This window comes from Bombina bombina, chromosome 4, assembly GCF_027579735.1.
Source record: "Bombina bombina isolate aBomBom1 chromosome 4, aBomBom1.pri, whole genome shotgun sequence".
NCBI classification, from domain to species: Eukaryota; Metazoa; Chordata; class Amphibia; order Anura; family Bombinatoridae; genus Bombina; species Bombina bombina.
This window is the reverse complement of record NC_069502.1, coordinates 635,800,177-635,818,096: the sequence shown is the minus strand read 5'-3', so window position 1 is coordinate 635,818,096 and position 17,920 is coordinate 635,800,177. Positions and strand designations below refer to the sequence as shown.

The window sequence follows — 17,920 nt, the reverse complement described above, 5'->3', positions numbered from 1 at the left end:
GATCTTGCTAAATTTGTTTATGCAAAGATGTGTTGATCCTTCTGGATAAATGTCTGATTTACACAAACACTCATTAATCCAAGTATGTTTTCTTCACATAAAAATCCCAGAATCCTGTTGGACTCATGTCCAATTTAGATAAAGTGAATTAAATATTTTTCTTTAAGGGACATCAAGCCTGTAACTGAAATGGACAGCAGTATATATCAAATAAGAGTAATTTATGCAATATGCTTGCATTTTAGAAACTTTTTCTTTTAGAAGTTGACTTCTAGAATGGGTTTTAAAACCCATGCTAACCTGATAAATTATTTTCTTTCGGAATGATGATGGTCCACAGTCCTACATAACATATGGGGTATATTTCCCGCCACTAGGAGGTGGTCAAGAACCCATATCAGAGCTTAAAATCCCTCCCACCTCTCTCTAGTATAATGTACAGCAGAGTAGAGAACAGGAAACATATAGATAGGAAAGACAAAGCAGGGTCTGTAGAGGTGTCAAAAGAACTGCCGCACAAACATTGAAACGGTCGTGAACCATCATTCCGAAAAGAAAATTTATCAAGTAAGCATAAATTGTCTTTTCTTTCGTAAAATGATGGATGTTCCACAGTGCTCCATAAAATATGGGATTAATACCAGAGCCAATGGTCTGTTACGGAAGGGTGGGACAATTTTTTCTGGTAGTTCTTATTTAGTCAATACTGCGGCCAAAACCTCATACCTCAAAGTTAAAAAAATATGAAGACATTTTGCAGCTTTGCAAATCTGCTGCAAAGATGCATCATTTTTAAAAAGCTACTATGTTGCAACTGCTCTTGTAGAAGAGCTGAATACAGTTAGGAGGCAAATTACCCGCCTTCAAGTAAGCCTTGTGAATCACTTATTTGAGCCAAGAGCCCAACACTACCTTAGTAGGCTTTATGCCCCATAAAAGTCCCAGAGTAGCGAAAAAACAAACTAGACGTTTGTCTGAAATCTTCAGTAGCTTGGAAATAGAACTTCAAAGCGTTGGCTACCTCAAGATTATCTGAACACAATGAAGGAACAACCATTTCTTGATTTGGTGTTTTCCCTGGAAACTACCTTAGGAGGAAAATCATATTTAGTACAACGTATAGCCTTTTCCTTGTGAATAATTAGAAATGGAGATCACAAGACAAGGTCAAGAACTCGAACTCTTCTTGCTGAAGAGATTGTTAATTTAAGTACTTTCACGGTAAAAGTAGATATCAATGGAATGCATCGGTTCAAAAAAAGAACCTTTTCATGCAGAGAAAACTAGATTCAGATTCCAGGGTGGAGAAATAGGAATCACAATTGGTCTAATTCTAATGAACACCTGGACAAAATGTGATCCTCAGGAATTTTAGCCAGCATTCAATGAAAAAGAACAGATAAAGCAGAAATTAGATCTTTTAGAAATGAGCGGACAAACCCTTGTCAAGGCCACCCTGAGAAAAACTCAAGGAGTCTAGGAATCCTAAAGGAATAACAAGAAACCCTTCTGGAAGAACACCGTTCAAAAAACGCCTTCCAGATCCAGTAATAAATTATTTGTGTTACAATCTTTCTGGCCTGCATCAAAGATTCAATAATTGAATCTGAGAAACTTGTGTGTCCCAAAACTAGGTATTCAAGCTCCACCCCATTAAACGTAGAGTTCCTGTTGAAAAAGAGAACCTTGAGACAACAGCCATCAAGAGCAAGAAACATCTGCATTATATACACATACCAAGTCCTGCAGAGTCAGGCTGGAGCAATTAATATATTACCGATGTTAACTCCTGTTTGGCTCAAGTATGATTCTTGGAAACAGATATGCTAGAAGAAGGTCCCATGGACACACCAAAGTGTCTATTAGGAGAGCCTTTGGATCTTTTGATCTCGCTCAATAGCTTGAAAGCGTGTAATTTAAATGAAAGGTAATCAGATCTATATCCTGTAAGCCCATTTTGATCTCCGAGTGATTAAAAATGTCCTAATGGAGGGACCACTCTCTTGAATGGACCGATAGACCACTGAGATGATCCACCTCACAGTTGTTCACACCTGGTATGTGAATTGCCAAAATGGAGCAGAGTTTTCTTTCTGACTAAGACAGAGTTTTGGACACTTCCTGCATGGCCAGTGTATTGCAGATATACACCTTGATAATTTATGTAGGACTCCGCCAAGATGTTGTCCGACTCGAAAAGGATAAACTTTACCTCCTTTAATAGGGGCCAGGGCTGAGAGCCCCAAGATCTTCGAGAAACCCAGCCGGCCCTCAGCCAGAATGACTGGCATCCGTCAGCACAATAGGCCAAGACTGACGAAGGAAAGCTGTCCAAAGGGTCAAAGACAGACTGTGTCCTCAAGAAAAAGATTTGACTGCCGGAAAATCCAAAGCAATTCATATGTCAAATGTAAATAGTAATTTGACCACTGAGGTGGCAAGTCAAAGGGGTCTCAAGTAAAAATGAGGCAAAATAAACTGCGTCTGAAGCAGCTACAATAAGTGCCACAACTACCATGCACTGAGCTACCAACAGAAGGTAGTTCATGGTAGGAAGAGACTCACCCTCTGAATCCTACACAATGAAGTTCCATTAATTAACAAAATGCATAAGGATTGATTGAATATGACTCCTGTAAATGCTACCCTTATAGCAGAATATAATGAGCCTTTGAGGTACATCAATACTCCCACCATAGTCTTGAATGAAGAAAGAAACTGGAGAGTATGATCAACAGTTATTAACAGGAAATAAGCTTGCACTAGTATGTCATTCAGATAAGGAGCAACTGAAATGTCATGATTTTGAACATTGGCAAGATATCATTGAACATGGGTGGTAAGCTGTCAAAGATGTGTAGATATGCAAACCACAGGAACGGTGTATAGGGAGATGCATCTAAGAATCATAGAGGTCTGCACTAGCCATAAACTGACCCTTTGGATGAATGGTTAAAACAGTGAGGAATGTTCCTATAATAAAAGTTGGAACCCTGACCAACTTGTTTAGGGATGTTAAAGAAAGGACAGGACTGTAAATCCCTTTGGACAATGAACCGATTGGGGCAAAAACTCTTGACCGGGATTAATTTTTGCCTTATCCAAATCCCTGCCCCAGAATAATCTTTGGCAACATGAGATAGGACCGCTGGTCAATCTGCTTCAAAGAGAACAAAACTCTCGATCTCTTGAAGGACAAAGAGAATCAGTCCAGATAAGCTATTTTTCCTGATGGATCCAAAAATATACAAATATATACAAAGTTTATTGAATCCGTACATGATATAAGTAAAAAGTTAAATTGCATGCTCTTTCTAAATCACAAAATAAAAAATTTGGGTTTCATGTCCCTTTAAGCATTTGCCCATATTTATACGGCCATATAACCTTATGGACTAGAGGAGCAGTAGATATATATATATCTCAACAGTACACATTAGATACTTGTAAATCCAAGTCCAGAATAAGCAGAGACCGTGTATAATACACAATGTACATGGTCCATGAAAATATTCATGATTAATGCTCAAAGTCTGCATGATAAACGGATGTGCATACATATAGATAGACCCTATGTGCATAGATATAAATACCACATAACATAAATAAAATAAATACCAATAGATGTTATCTCTAACGGATCTCTACTGCTTAATTAAAATACAGATAAATCCTGCAAAACTGCATTTGGAAATAAACATGTGGAGTACAATGCATGAAAGGTATATCCCTAGAGGGATATATACTATAGAATTATGTAAACTAATAGCATAGGACATGTAATGTCTTGCATATCTACAGAGACAAGGTTCTGCCTATGTAAAATGTATTTGTGCTGCTGAACATGCAATGTACATAGATAGCTTTTAGCAATTTGTATATCTCAATAGTGTACAGAACCTGCATGATCTACATTACTGCAAATAATATTCCAAAGAGCATGAAATGTATAACAGTATATAAAATGCAGACTGACCTAAAAATAAAACCTGTTTACATACCCTGGCAATGGAGGGAGTACAATGCTTAATTGACAAATAAGTATTAATAGCGCAGATAGTTATAATAAATGGTAAACACCATAAGTCTTTTTCAGATTTATATTAAATTGCACATATTATAGTAAATGAGTACACTGTAGATCACATAAAAATGTGCTGTCGCCTACAGCTGTCTAAAGGCCCTTGCAAAAAAAAAAACAACAACAAAAAACAACACCTACCTATAGGAGTTAAATCCCCAGATTTACACTAACTTAGTTCAGGGATAGCCGCTAAACAAACTGTCACTATTTTGTAGGTTCCGAAGTAAAAAACACAATTTATGCTTACCTGATAAATTTATTTCTCTTGTGATGTATCCAGTCCACGGATCATCCATTACTTGTGGGATATTCTCCTTCCCAACAGGAAGTTGCAAGAGGATCACCCACAGCAGAGCTGCTATATAGCTCCTCCCCTAACTGCCATATCCAGTCATTCGACCAAAACAAGCAGAGAAAGGAGAAACCATAGGGTGCAGTGGTGACTGTAGTTTAAATTAAAATTTAGACCTGCCTTAAAAGGACAGGGCGGGCCGTGGACTGGATACACCACAAGAGAAATAAATTTATCAGGTAAGCATAAATTGTGTTTCTCTTGTAAGGTGTATCCAGTCCACGGATCATCCATTACTTGTGGGATACCAATACCAAAGCTAAAGTACACGGATGAAGGGAGGGACAAGGCAGGAACTTAAATGGAAGGAACCACTGCCTGTAGAACCTTTCTCCCAAAAATAGCCTCCGAAGAAGCAAAAGTATCAAATTTGTAAAATTTTGAAAAGGTATGAAGCGAAGACCAAGTCGCCGCCTTGCAAATCTGTTCAACAGAAGCCTCATTTTTAAAGGCCCAGGTGGAAGCCACAGCTCTGGTACAATGAGCTGTAATCCTTTCAGGAGGCTGTTGTCCAGCAGTCTCATAGGCTAAGCGTATTACGCTCCGAAGCCAAAAAGAAAGAGGTTGCCGAAGCCTTTTGACCTCTCCTCTGTCCAGAGTAAACAACAAACAGGGAAGATGTTTGACGAAAATTTTTAGTAGCTTGTAAGTAAAACCTCAAAGCACGGACTACGTCCAGATTATGTAAAAGACGTTCCTTCTTTGAAGAAGGATTAGGACAAAATGATGGAACAACAATCTCTTGATTGATATTCTTGTTAGAAACTACCTTAGGTAAAAACCCAGGTTTTGTACGCAGAACTACTTTATCTGTATGGAAAAATCAGATAAGGAGAATCACATTGTAAGGCAGATAACTCGGATACTCTGCGAGCCGAGGAAATAGCCATCAAAAACAGAAGTTTCCAAGATAAAAGTTTGACATCTATGGAACGAAGAGGTTCAAACAGAACCCCTTGAAGAACTTTAAGAACCAAGTTTAAGCTCCATGGGGGAGCAACAGGTTTAAACACAGGCTTGATTCTAACCAAAGCCTGACAAAAAGCCTGAACGTCTGGAACTTCTGCCAGACGCTTGTGCAAAAGAATAGACAGAGCAGAAATCTGTCCCTTTAAAGAACTAGCTGATAATCCTTTTTCCAAACCCTCTTGGAGAAAAGACAATATCCTAGGAATCCTAACCTTACTCCATGAGTAATTCTTGGATTCACACCAATAAAGATATTTACGCCATATCTTATGGTAGATTTTCCTGGTGACAGGCTTTTGTGCCTGTATTAAGGTATCAATAACTTACTCGGAGAAGCCACGCTTTGATAAAATCAAGCGTTCAATCTCCAGGCAGTCAGTCTCAGAGAAATTAGATTTGGATGATTGAAAGGACCTTGTAGTAGAAGTTCTTGTCTCAGTGGCAGAGTCCATGGTGGAAAGGATGACATGTCCACTAGGTCTGCATACCAGGTCCTGCATGGCCACGCAGGCGCTATTAAGATCACCGATGCTCTCTCCTGTTTGATTTTGGCAATCAGTCGAGGGAGCAGAGGAAACGGTGTTAACACATAAGCCAGGCTGAAGAACCAAGGCGCTGCTAGAGCATCTATCAGTGTCGCCTCTGGGTCCCTGGACCTGGATCCGTAACAAGGAAGCTTGGCGTTCTGGCGAGACGCCATGAGATCCAGTTCTCGTTTGCCCCAACGATGAATCAATTGAGCAAACACCTCCGGATGGAGTTCCCACTCCCCCGGATGAAAAGTCTGACAACTTAGAAAATCCGCCTCCCAGTTCTCCTGGGATATGGATTGCTGACAGGTGGCAAGAGTGAGTCTCTGCCCAGCGAATTATCTTGGAGACTTCTAACTCCTTCTAACATCGCTAGGAAACTCCTGGTTCCCCCTTGATGGTTGATGTAAGCCACAGTCGTGATGTTGTCCGACTGAAATCTGATGAACCTCAGGGTGGCTAACTTAGGCCAAGCTAGAAGAGCATTGAATATTGCTCTTAATTCCAGAATATTTATTGGAAGGAGCTTCTCCTCCCGAGTCCACTATCCCTGAGCCTTCAGGGAGTTCCAGACTGCACCCCAACCTAGAAGGCTGGCATCTGTCGTTACAATTGTCCATTCTGGCCTGCGAAAGGTCATACCTTTGGACAGATGGACCCGAGATAGCCACCAGAGAAGAGAATCTCTGGTCTCTTGATCCAAATTTAGCAGAGGGGACAAATCTGTGTAATCCCCATTCCACTGACTGAGCATGCATAATTGCAGCGGTCTGAGATGTAAGCGCAAATGGCACTATGTCCATCGCCGCTACCATTAAGCCAATTACTTCCATGCATTGAGCCACCGAAGGGCGCGGGATGGAATGAAGAACACGGCAAGATTTTAGAAGCTTTAATAACCTGGATTCTGTCAGGTAAATCTTCATTTCTACAGAATCTATCAGAGTCCCTAGGAAGGAGACTCTTGTGAGTGGGGATAGAGAACTCTTTTCCTCGTTCACCTTCCACCCATGTGACCTGAGAAATGCCAGAACTATGTCTTTATGGGACTTGGCAATTTGAAAGTTTGATGCCTGTATCAGGATGTCGTCCAGATAAGGGGCCACTGCTATACCTCGCGGTCTCAGAACCGCCAGAAGCGACCCCAGAACCTTTGTGAAAATTCTTGGGGCTGTAGCTAACCCGAAAGGAAGAGCCACAAATTAGTAATGCCTGTCTAGAAAGGCAAACCTTAAGAACCGATGATGATCTTTGTGAATCGGAATGTGAAGGTAAGCATCCTTTAAATCCACTGTGGTCATGTACTGACCCTCCTGGATCATAGGTAGGATGGTCCGAATAGTTTCCATTTTGAACGATGGAACTCTGAGGAATTTGTTTAAGATCTTTAGATCCAAGATTGGTCTGAAGGTTCCCTCTTTTTTGGGAACCACAAACAGATTTGAATAAAATCCCTGTCCCTGTTCCATCTGTGGAACTGGATGGATCACTCCCATAACTAGGAGTTCTTGCACACAGCGTAAGTATGCCTCTTTCTTTATCTGGTTTACAGATAATCTCGAAAGGTGAAATCTCCCTTGTGGGGGGGAAGCTTTGAAGTCCAGAAGATATCCCTGAGATACAATCTCCAACGCCCAGGGATCCTGAACATCTCTTGCCCACGCCTGGGCGAAGAGAGAAAGTCTGCCCCCTACTAGATCCGTTACCAGATAGGGGGCCGTTCCTTCATGCTGTCTTAGAAGCAGAAGCAGGCTTTCTGTTCTGCTTGCCTTTGTTCCAGGACTGGTTAGATTTCCAGGCCGGCTTGGACTGAGCAAAAGTTCCTTCTTGTTTTGTAGCAGAGGAAGTTGATGCTGAACCTGCCTTGAAGTTTCGAAAGGCAAGAAAAACAGAATTTATGTTTACCTGATAAATTACTTTCTCCAACGGTGTGTCCGGTCCACGGCGTCATCCTTACTTGTGGGATATTCTCCTCCCCAACAGGAAATGGCAAAGAGCCCAGCAAAGCTGGTCACATGATCCCTCCTAGGCTCCGCCTTCCCCAGTCATTCGACCGACGTAAAGGAGGAATATTTGCATAGGAGAAATCATATGATACCGTGGTGACTGTAGTTAAAGAAAATAAATTATCAGACCTGATTAAAAAAACCAGGGCGGGCCGTGGACCGGACACACCGTTGGAGAAAGTAATTTATCAGGTAAACATAAATTCTGTTTTCTCCAACATAGGTGTGTCCGGTCCACGGCGTCATCCTTACTTGTGGGAACCAATACCAAAGCTTTAGGACACGGATGAAGGGAGGGAGCAAATCAGGTCACCTAGATGGAAGGCACCACGGCTTGCAAAACCTTTCTCCCAAAAATAGCCTCAGAAGAAGCAAAAGTATCAAAAAACTCTAAGCCATCTCCGTGGAGATGTTGCCTGTACAACGGCAAAGAGAATGACTGGGGAAGGCGGAGCCTAGGAGGGATCATGTGACCAGCTTTGCTGGGCTCTTTGCCATTTCCTGTTGGGGAGGAGAATATCCCACAAGTAAGGATGACGCCGTGGACCGGACACACCTATGTTGGAGAAATTAGACTGTTTGGCCCTTGATTTGGACCTGTCCTGAGGAAGGGCATGACCCTTACCTCCAGTAATGTCAGCAATAATTTCCTTCAAACCAGGCCCGAATAGGGTCTGCCCCTTGAAGGGAATATTAAGTAATTTAGACTTTGAAGTCACGTCAGCTGACCAAGATTTAAGCCATAGCGCCCTACGCGCCTGGATGGCGAATCCAGAATTCTTAGCCGTTAGTTTAGTCAAATGAACAATGGCATCAGAAACAAAAGAATTAGCTAGCTTAAGTGTTCTAAGCTTGTCAAGTATTTCAGACAATGGAGTAGCTGTCTGAAAAGCCTCTTCCAGAGACTCAAACCAGAACGCCGCAGCAGCAGTGACAGGAGCAATGCATGCAAGGGGCTGCAGGAAAAAACCTTGTTGAATAAACATTTTCTTAAGGTAACCCTCTAATTCTTTATCCATTGGATCTGAAAAAGCACAACTGTCCTCGACCGGGATAGTAGTACGCTTCGCTAAAGTAGAAACTGCTCCCTCCACCTTAGGGACCGTCTGCCATAAGTCCCGTGTGGTGGCGTCTATAGGAAACATTTTTCTAAAAATAGGAGGGGGGGAAACGGCACACCGGGTCTGTCCCACTCCTTAGTAATAATTTCTGTAAACCTTTTAGGTATTGGAAAAACATCAGTACACACCGGCACTGCATAGTATTTATCCAGTCTACACAATTTCTCTGGCACTCCAATTGTGTCACAGTCATTCAGAGCAGCTAAAACCTCTCTAAGCAATACCCGGAGGTTCTCAAGCTTAAATTTTAATGTAGAAATATCAGAATCAGGTTTCCCTGAGTCAGAGATGTCACCCACAGACTGAAGCTCTCCTTCCTCAGCTTCTGCATATTGTGACGCAGTATCAGACATGGGCCTTAAAGCGTCTGCATTACGCCTAACCCCAGAGCTATCTCGCTTTCCTCTGAATTCAGGCAGTCTGGCTAATACCGCTGACAGGGTATTATCCATGATCGCCGCCATGTCCTGCAAAGTAATCGCTATGGGCGTCCTTGATGTACTTGGCGCCATTTTAGCGTGAGTCCCTTGAGCGGGAGTCAAAGGGTCTGACACGTGGGGAGAGTTAGTCGGCATAACTTCCCCCTCGTCAGAATCCTCTGGTGATAATTCTTTTAAAGATAAAAGCTGATCTTTATTGTTTAAAGTGAAATCAATACATTTAGTACACATTCTCCTATGGGGTTCCACCATGGCTTTTAAACATAATGAACAAGGAGTTTCCTCTATGTCAGACATGTTTGTACAGACTAGCAATGAGACTAGCAAGCTTGGAAAACACTTTAAATCAAGTTAACAAGCAATATAAAAAAAACGTTACTGTGCCTTTAAGAGAAACAAATTTTGTCAAAATTTGAAAAACAGTGAAAAAAGGCAGTTAAACTAACAAAATTTTTACAGTGTATGTAATAGGTTAGCAGACCAGTGCACCCACTTGCAAATGGATGATTAACCCCTTAATACAAAAAACGGATTAACAAAACGAAAAAGACGTTTTTAAACAGTCACAACAACTGCCACAGCTCCACTGTGGCTTTACCTTCCTCAATACACGACTTTTGAAGCCTTTTGAGCCCTTCAGAGATGTCCAATAGTATGCAGGGGACTGCTGAGGGAAGCTGAATGTCTCTGTCTGTAATTTTAAGTGCGCAAAAAAGCGCTAAAATAGGCCCCTCCCACTCATATTACAACAGTGGAAAGCCTCAGGAAACTAGGCAAAAATCAAGCCAGCCATGTGGAAAAAACTAGGCCCCAATAAGTTTTATCACCAAAGCATATATAAAAACGATTAAACATGCCAGCAAACGTTTTATATTACAATTTTATAAGAGCATATAACTCTGATAGTATGCCTGATACTAGTCGCTATTAAATCACTGTATTTAGGCTTAACTTACATTAATCCGGTATCAGCAGCATTTTCTAGCAATTCCATCCCTAGAAAAATTAAACTGCACATACCTCATTGCAGGATAACCTGCACGCCATTCTCCCTCTGAAGTTACCTCACTCCTCAGACATATGTGAGAACAGCAGTGGATCTTAGTTACTTCTGCTAAGATCATAGAAAAACGCAGGCAGATTCTTCTTCTAAATGCTGCCTGAGATAAAATAGTACAACTCCGGTACCATTTAAAAACAATAAACTTTTGATTAAAGAAAAAACTAACTATATTTCACCACTTTCCTCTTACTACCTCCATCTTTGTTGAGAGTTGCAAGAGAATGGCTGGATATGGCAGTTAGGGGAGGAGCTATATAGCAGCTCTGCTGTGGTGATCCTCTTGCAACTTCCTGTTGGGAAGGAGAATATCCCACAAGTAATGGATGATCCGTGGACTGGATACACCTTACAAGAGAAACAGTACTTTCCAGAGTGACAAGTACAGGGCGAATTTCCTCAGGAAAGTGGACTGTTGTGGCTGATATGTATGCAAAATTTGAGGTATACAATTCTCAGAGATTTGCGTGACCTGGCATACTGGAAGATATTTGCAAAATAAACATGTATATGCAGACAGAGGGATATCAGAAACTAACTCCTCAATAGAGATATCAGTGGGCACAGAGACATTTTGTTCCAGTTTTAACTTATAATAAAGTATACAATGACTCTATATATAAGTATTAGTACAGACAATACCTGGTAGAGAGCCATCTACACTAAGTTTACAGTCCCTCAGGCACTTTAATTCTCAGTGTAGAAACCACTACAGTCATATATATATATATATATATATATATATATATATATATATAGACTGTAGAGGTTTCTACACTGACACTGTATGTATGTGTATATATATATATATATATATATATATATATATATATATATATATATATATATATATATATATATATATATATATATATATATATATATATATATATATATATATTATAAAGCCCTTAAGAGCAGAGGCAGAATTGTTTTTCCACTTTCTGCGATGACATTTGTTTAGTCAAAAAATATCTGCAGGTCATTTTGAAATTAAATACAATTTTAAATTAGGCAGCTATACTAAAAGCACCAGCCCAAATGCAATATACTGATTAACTGGAGAATAAAGCAAGTTTTAAAGTTTTATAAATTATATGGGAGCAGTTAAAAATAGGCAGTCATCAATCAATACGCTATTGATTCGCAGAGTTACCCCATATTTGACTGTTCACTTCAAACAGTGTTTTGCTGTGGCTGTAGTGTTAAGGAAAATATACACAATGCATCAAGAGCAAATCACTGTTTAAAGAGAACCACCTATTGTGGAGCAGTGCAAAGCAAAAGTGCTAACAGTTACCTTATGTGTCCCATTCTTTCTGCAGACATGCTGCATTTTCTGCAATGACATCTCAGATCACACCATGTTTTGCCTTGGAGCCCTGGCAGCTCCTGTATGGGTACTAAACGCTTCATGGGACTGGTAGGCACTGAAAATAAGTTTAGAATCTGGCCCAAACTATTCTAGTAAAAATCCAGTTGAGGGGGCCCAGATTGATAGAGAAAAAGCCCAGGAACAATGAGGGGGTGGAGCTACTGCCAGGAGAAAAAAAAGAGTGTTTCCATATCATAGTAAAAAAACCTTTAGTTCATTTTTTAAATAATTGTACACCAGGCATAATAACCCCTTGTAAATGACAAAACATTGGTCCCCAGCCTAACCAGAGCCTCCTCTATAGAGCCGCTTATTTCACTAAGCAAATGTTGTCTTCTTAAAGGGCCATACAACTAAATAATAAAAGTGCCCTCAAAACATCCCCAGTTGCCAGAGGGCTGAAAAGGGTCAGAGGCTTCCCTGATAATGTTCCCAATGATGATAAAACCGTTAGGCAACTGATAGGGAGAAAAAAAATTGTGTCATGAGGAGAGCAGGTTGAGTCCCCTGGCTATGCTGTATCTGTGTCAGAGTATCTACAAACAGCCTCTGGGCTGTGTGCTGTGTAAAGTCACTTACCTTATGCAGCACCCCTCCACTTGCTTACCAGGCATGTCAATGCAGCTGCAGCAGTATCCAGTAGAGTCCATCCAGTGCAGATATTGAGTGCTACAGAGGATTGCAGTAAAAAATACCTGAGTCCCACAGGGGGAGGCTGGGGACAAGTCTCTGCAACACCTGAGGGTAGTTATGGCTGAAGTCCCGTTAGGGAAATGCTGTGCACATAACAGCATAAACAATTCCTGTGTCCCTGTATCATTCAGCTGCTGCAAAGAGTCTTTTCTGTCTCCTTTGTAAATGACACTCCCCAGAAACTCTGGGTCTCAGATAGGTCTGAGCTCCCAATTTGTAATTCATAAGCAAGTAGCGGGAACAACCTCTATTCTAAACCATTTCCTACGAGGCCAAGCACAAAACTAGAGAGAGGTGGGAGGGATTTTAAGCTCTGATATGGGTTCTTGACCTCCTAATGGCAGGAAATATATCCCATATGTTATGGAGGACTGTGTACCATCATTTTAAGAAAGAAAAAGCATTTGACCCTCTTCAGCTAAAGCCATAGAGTGCATTTGCCTCCATATCATTAAGCTTGCAATCAGAAACATATTGTAACTGGCACTAGGAGTGTATCTATAGCAGGTTGCATTCATTTGAATAATTATTCTAGAACTGATAACATTAAACATTTTGGTAAACAAATATTTTGCAAGCACGCTTCGAAATTAACTTAAACATGCATTTACATTTTCTGTGGAGTGTCCATCAATGAATCACTGTACATTTTACATAATTGTTTTCTCTCTCATTAATATCCAACACTTTTGTAATGAGATTCAAGTAACCTAGTCAAAGACATAAACAGCTAAAATAATAATGCTTGGCTGTTACAGATGCATATATTACTTTGTCTTACTTTGGCTTTGTTTGACTACTATCTTATTATTGACAGAAAAAAAAGATCTAAATATATTTAAATCAGAGTGACCATACATTACTCAAAAATAAAACAGCTCATGAAGGCAGATACCCCCACAAATGTGTCATGATGAGACAATGGGCTTAACAGCAAAATTGCTGGCATGAAACCATGCAAAAATGCTTGTCTTTAGCGTTATATTGTATTGAGGAAACAATGAAGATACCCTACTATTCCACGTGAAATGCTGTAATTAAGGGAAGTTCTAAAAATGATCTTATCCCCATAAAAAAAAGCAAGAGAACCCCCCCCCCCCAAAAAAAAAAAAGGATCCAGTTCAGGATTACTACTATCCATTGAAAAACACAACACCAAGACAAATCACAATAATTTAGAATCTTTAAGACAATACTAAATTTCAGCCTACCAAATCAAATTTAGATCCCAAAAATGCCCAGAGTAAGTGACCTTTGGGGGGAAAACAGGAAAACAAATAACTGCTCTATTTTGGAAACCGCACAACATATCACACTAGTAAAATATTATTTTGTAACAATAACAGCAACAGAAATAGCTTGTATACCAGAGTCCACTGTTTGTTAAGATGTGTTTTCAAGGACAAAGAATTCCCTTAGCAATAAAAAGTTAACTTAGCAATGGCCGAATGCGTTTTATTTCAGGATTATTTATAGATACTGTGGCTGTAGGCACACTACTTTTCTATCAAATGTAAAAGATAAAAAAAGATAGACACTAGACATCTCCTAGATTGTAAGTTCCCATGGGAACAGGGCCCTAAATACCTCATGTATTTCTTTGTCAAATGTTGTCTGCGCTGCAGAATATGTTGGTGCTTTATAAATAAAGTATAATAGGGAAAGTTTTTTGTGTTAATTAAATATTTATGAGTTACAGTCTATATGGATACAGCAATCCAATATACTGTAATACACTTTGCTTGCATAATTAAGTTTTTATGACTATAAAATTGACTTAATAGTAATTTAAACACATTCACTCTCTTCCATTTGCCTCAAAAGATATTAATGAACATAGTAATTATTACCACTAAATCATGCACAAAATAAATACAATAAAAGCAAACATAATGTAAAGAGACAGTGTTAATACAATTATTAATTCAAACAAGCAAGCTAAGTGATTGACTTACAGGATCAGCTGGTGCAATGTTAGAATCAAATTGGGTCAGAGTTTGTGAGCTTGAAGAGCGTTCGCTAAATGTCTCCCACTGCTGAACAGACAGAGGAGACACAAGTCAGCATAACCAGAAAGGAAAAAGTTCCAAGCAGAATAAACACATGGGTTGCACTTCAATCTGTTCCATTCTGTTAATTCACAAAATTAAACATATATGCTCCCTGAAATAGTTTAAAGAATGATCATTGCAAGGTGCATCACAATTCAATATTTTTCTACTGAAAAAAATAAACAGGCCAATTATTTTTTTTTATATTGATATGTTTTAGTAAACATGATCTATCAGAAGAATCAATTGGCAGTGAAACCCATGATATTTAGACGCAAAATTATTCAGATTAAAGAGATGAATCAACACAACTGCATAATAAATTGAAAAGATGTACATTTATACAAACACATTGACTGCATGTGTATAAATAAATATATATTATATATATATGCACACTTCTGCATGAAATAAATAAAAGCATCAGATAACATCAAGGCATAGCCAGAATAGAGAGCAGTTTGTATCATGCAACATATGAAAGCTTGGTCAAAGCTGGCAAACCAACCCACCACATCTGTGTCAAAATAATGAAACATGCAAATCACATTATTAAATGACTTCTATGCAAGAACATTCTATAGAAACAGAAGCGATGTAAATTCCTGTACAGAAAGTTATTCTAGCAATTTTAGGTTAAGGAGGACACACTTTGCCTCTATTCAATAAAGTGACTACTTGTTCTACATAAAGAAACATCTTAAATAGAGTATATTAAGAATATGGAGAATAGCATATGTGAAATTACTTATCTGAAAATGCTACTAAGAAGTTTTAGAATGATTTAAACAAATCTTTACATATTACCAATCCTAATTTTAAAATAAATGAGAAATTAAATCCAAAATACAGAACGTTCTGTATCTCATAACTTACCAGGGGATACCTCACCTAGGCTATCTAGGGGGAATAGACAGAATGTGAACACTTCTCCCTGTGCCAAATAAAAAGGTGGCTTCCCTTAGAGACTCTATACTTCCCTAGTAAATGTTCATCAGTTGCTCTGAACTTACCTAGATAAACCCTTCAACAAAGGATAACAAGAGAATGAAGCCAATATAAGTACATTGGAAAGTTGTTTAAAATGGTTTGCTCTGTCTGAATAATGACATATTTATAATTCTGACTTTACTGTCCTTTCATTTCTGGGTATTTTGGCTAACCATACTTCTAATATGAGGAGCAGGGCCGCCATCAGGGGGTGAAAAATATTTTTTAAATTTTGGCAGCCACCAGTGGGTACTACAGCAGAGTGCTAATTGAGCATGGGAAATATTATTACAAGGAGTAAAGTATTAGCATTTGAGAGGATTTCTGATTGTGCACTAAACCACTATGCACAGTGTTAGACAGACTTGGCACTTTGTAGAGTGTGTGCCTGAGTCAGGCGGCTGATAACTTTCATTTGCAGAGGAGGTAGGACTTACTTATCAAATATTTTTTTTTAGCAGCAGTGTATTTATGATTATTTGACAATGCTGTAGAAATTCTATATTTAAAACCATGCAGAAATGTTTCCTACTCAATACACAAATGATATATATTACATTCCAGTTTACTGCCCCTTTATGCAAGGACTTTACAGATACAAGGAGGCATTTTATCTAAGATTTTTACATCTGCATAACATGTTATACACTCAGACTAAGATTGCTCAGTGTTGGAAATGAGACAGGTTAACTTAAAACTGTTCAGTTTACTCTACAGCTGACTTAATTTTGAAATGCATACCAACAAGCTTAAATCATGCATTTAACCAGCTCTAATGGTATGAGTACCACAGCTTATGGTTCCACCAAGACCATATAGAGTACAGCATTTTCAAAATCCACAAGTACAGCTGACAGATGGGAACATCTGTACACTATATTTGAAGTGGTGCTCTTGGTTGGGGAAAATATCAAACAAACATATATCAACCTTTTAAAAGTACTTTTCTTCATCTAGCCATCTACCCAGATCATTAATGTACAATTTTGAATTCACAGAATTATTTTTGTTTGCACATTTACAAATATGATTCTTTAAAAAGTGATCTCTTAATTTCTGCATTTTGTTTTATCATGCATGTCACACACTGTTGATTTAGGGGATGCAAGGTACATAAATGTTTCCTCCTGTGAGTGTTTCTGTGGGTGTCTGTATTTATGTCTTTGTGGTTTGGTTTGTGTCTCTATGAGTGTGTATGTATTTTTTTTCTGTTGGTATCTCTGTGAGGGTGGGTGTGTATGTCTTTGTGCATTTTCTGTGGATGTCTCTGAGGGTGTGTGCATATGTCTGAGCTTTTTCTATGGGTGTCTCTGTGAGGGTGTGTGTGTGTTTGTCTTTGTGTATTTTCTCTGGATGCCTCTGTTAGGGTGGGTGTATATGTCTGTGTTTTCTGTGGATGTCTCTGTGAGGGTGTGTATTTTCTGTGGATGTCTCAGTGAGGGTGTGTATGTATGTCTTTCTGTGTTTTCTATGGGTGTCTGTGTATGTCTTTGTGTGTTTTCTGAGGCTGTCTCTGTTGGTGTTTCCTTGGGTGTATGTGCAAGTTTGAGTTTGTGTGTGTCCATTGTCTGTTCCTTTTTAGGACATTTTGACCTTACTACTGATTATTCACATCTTTTTACAGACTTTGAGACTAATGAGACCTTCCCAATCTACCATTTAACCTTTAAATTATTGTTTAGGCAGTTCAGGGCCCTTCATTTCAGCTACTGCATGCTGATGTCATCATTTAGTTGGCATTTTCCTTTACAAAAAGATAATCAGAGCTTCATATTTTGTTTTCTAAATCTCCTTTTCTTTTTTTTTTTACAAAACTGTAGTTTACCTCATTACTTGTCAGGTCAATGTAAACAAGTGCTAAGTGTTTGTTTGGGTGTCTGTGTCTGAGTTTCTTTGCGTGTTTGCTAGAGTGTCTATATGTGAATCCTTATGTGTGAGTGTGTGTGTGTCAGTGTATGTTACTACCTTTACAACATTTCCAAGTTTAAATAGACACTTAAGAATAAAGGGCATATACGTTTTAGTCACTTGGTCAAAAATTGCACATGTCAAAGGAGGGGGCGGGGGGCCCTGATCAATGGTTAAGTCAGGGGCCCCAAAATTTCTAGTGGCGGCCCTGATGAGGAGTCCCAACACAATTTGTTTTTTCACATCATTTTTTGTTCTGTTGACATAATAGTATAAGTATCAGACAACATCCAGTCTATACAATGCTTTACCATTCAAGGTCTACTTGTGTAGAAAAAGAA

At 39.2% G+C, this 17,920-nt stretch overlaps 1 protein-coding gene across 1 annotated transcript in view; it reads right to left on the bottom strand.

The window, feature by feature from the left end:
- The window catches only part of REPS1 (RALBP1 associated Eps domain containing 1), a 704,997-nt gene that overhangs the window by 284,368 nt on the left and 402,709 nt on the right, over positions 1–17,920 (bottom strand). Inside the window, 1 exon segment of the mRNA XM_053710662.1 lies at positions 14,586–14,666. Within this exon segment, the coding sequence (XP_053566637.1) occupies positions 14,586–14,666 (81 nt within the window).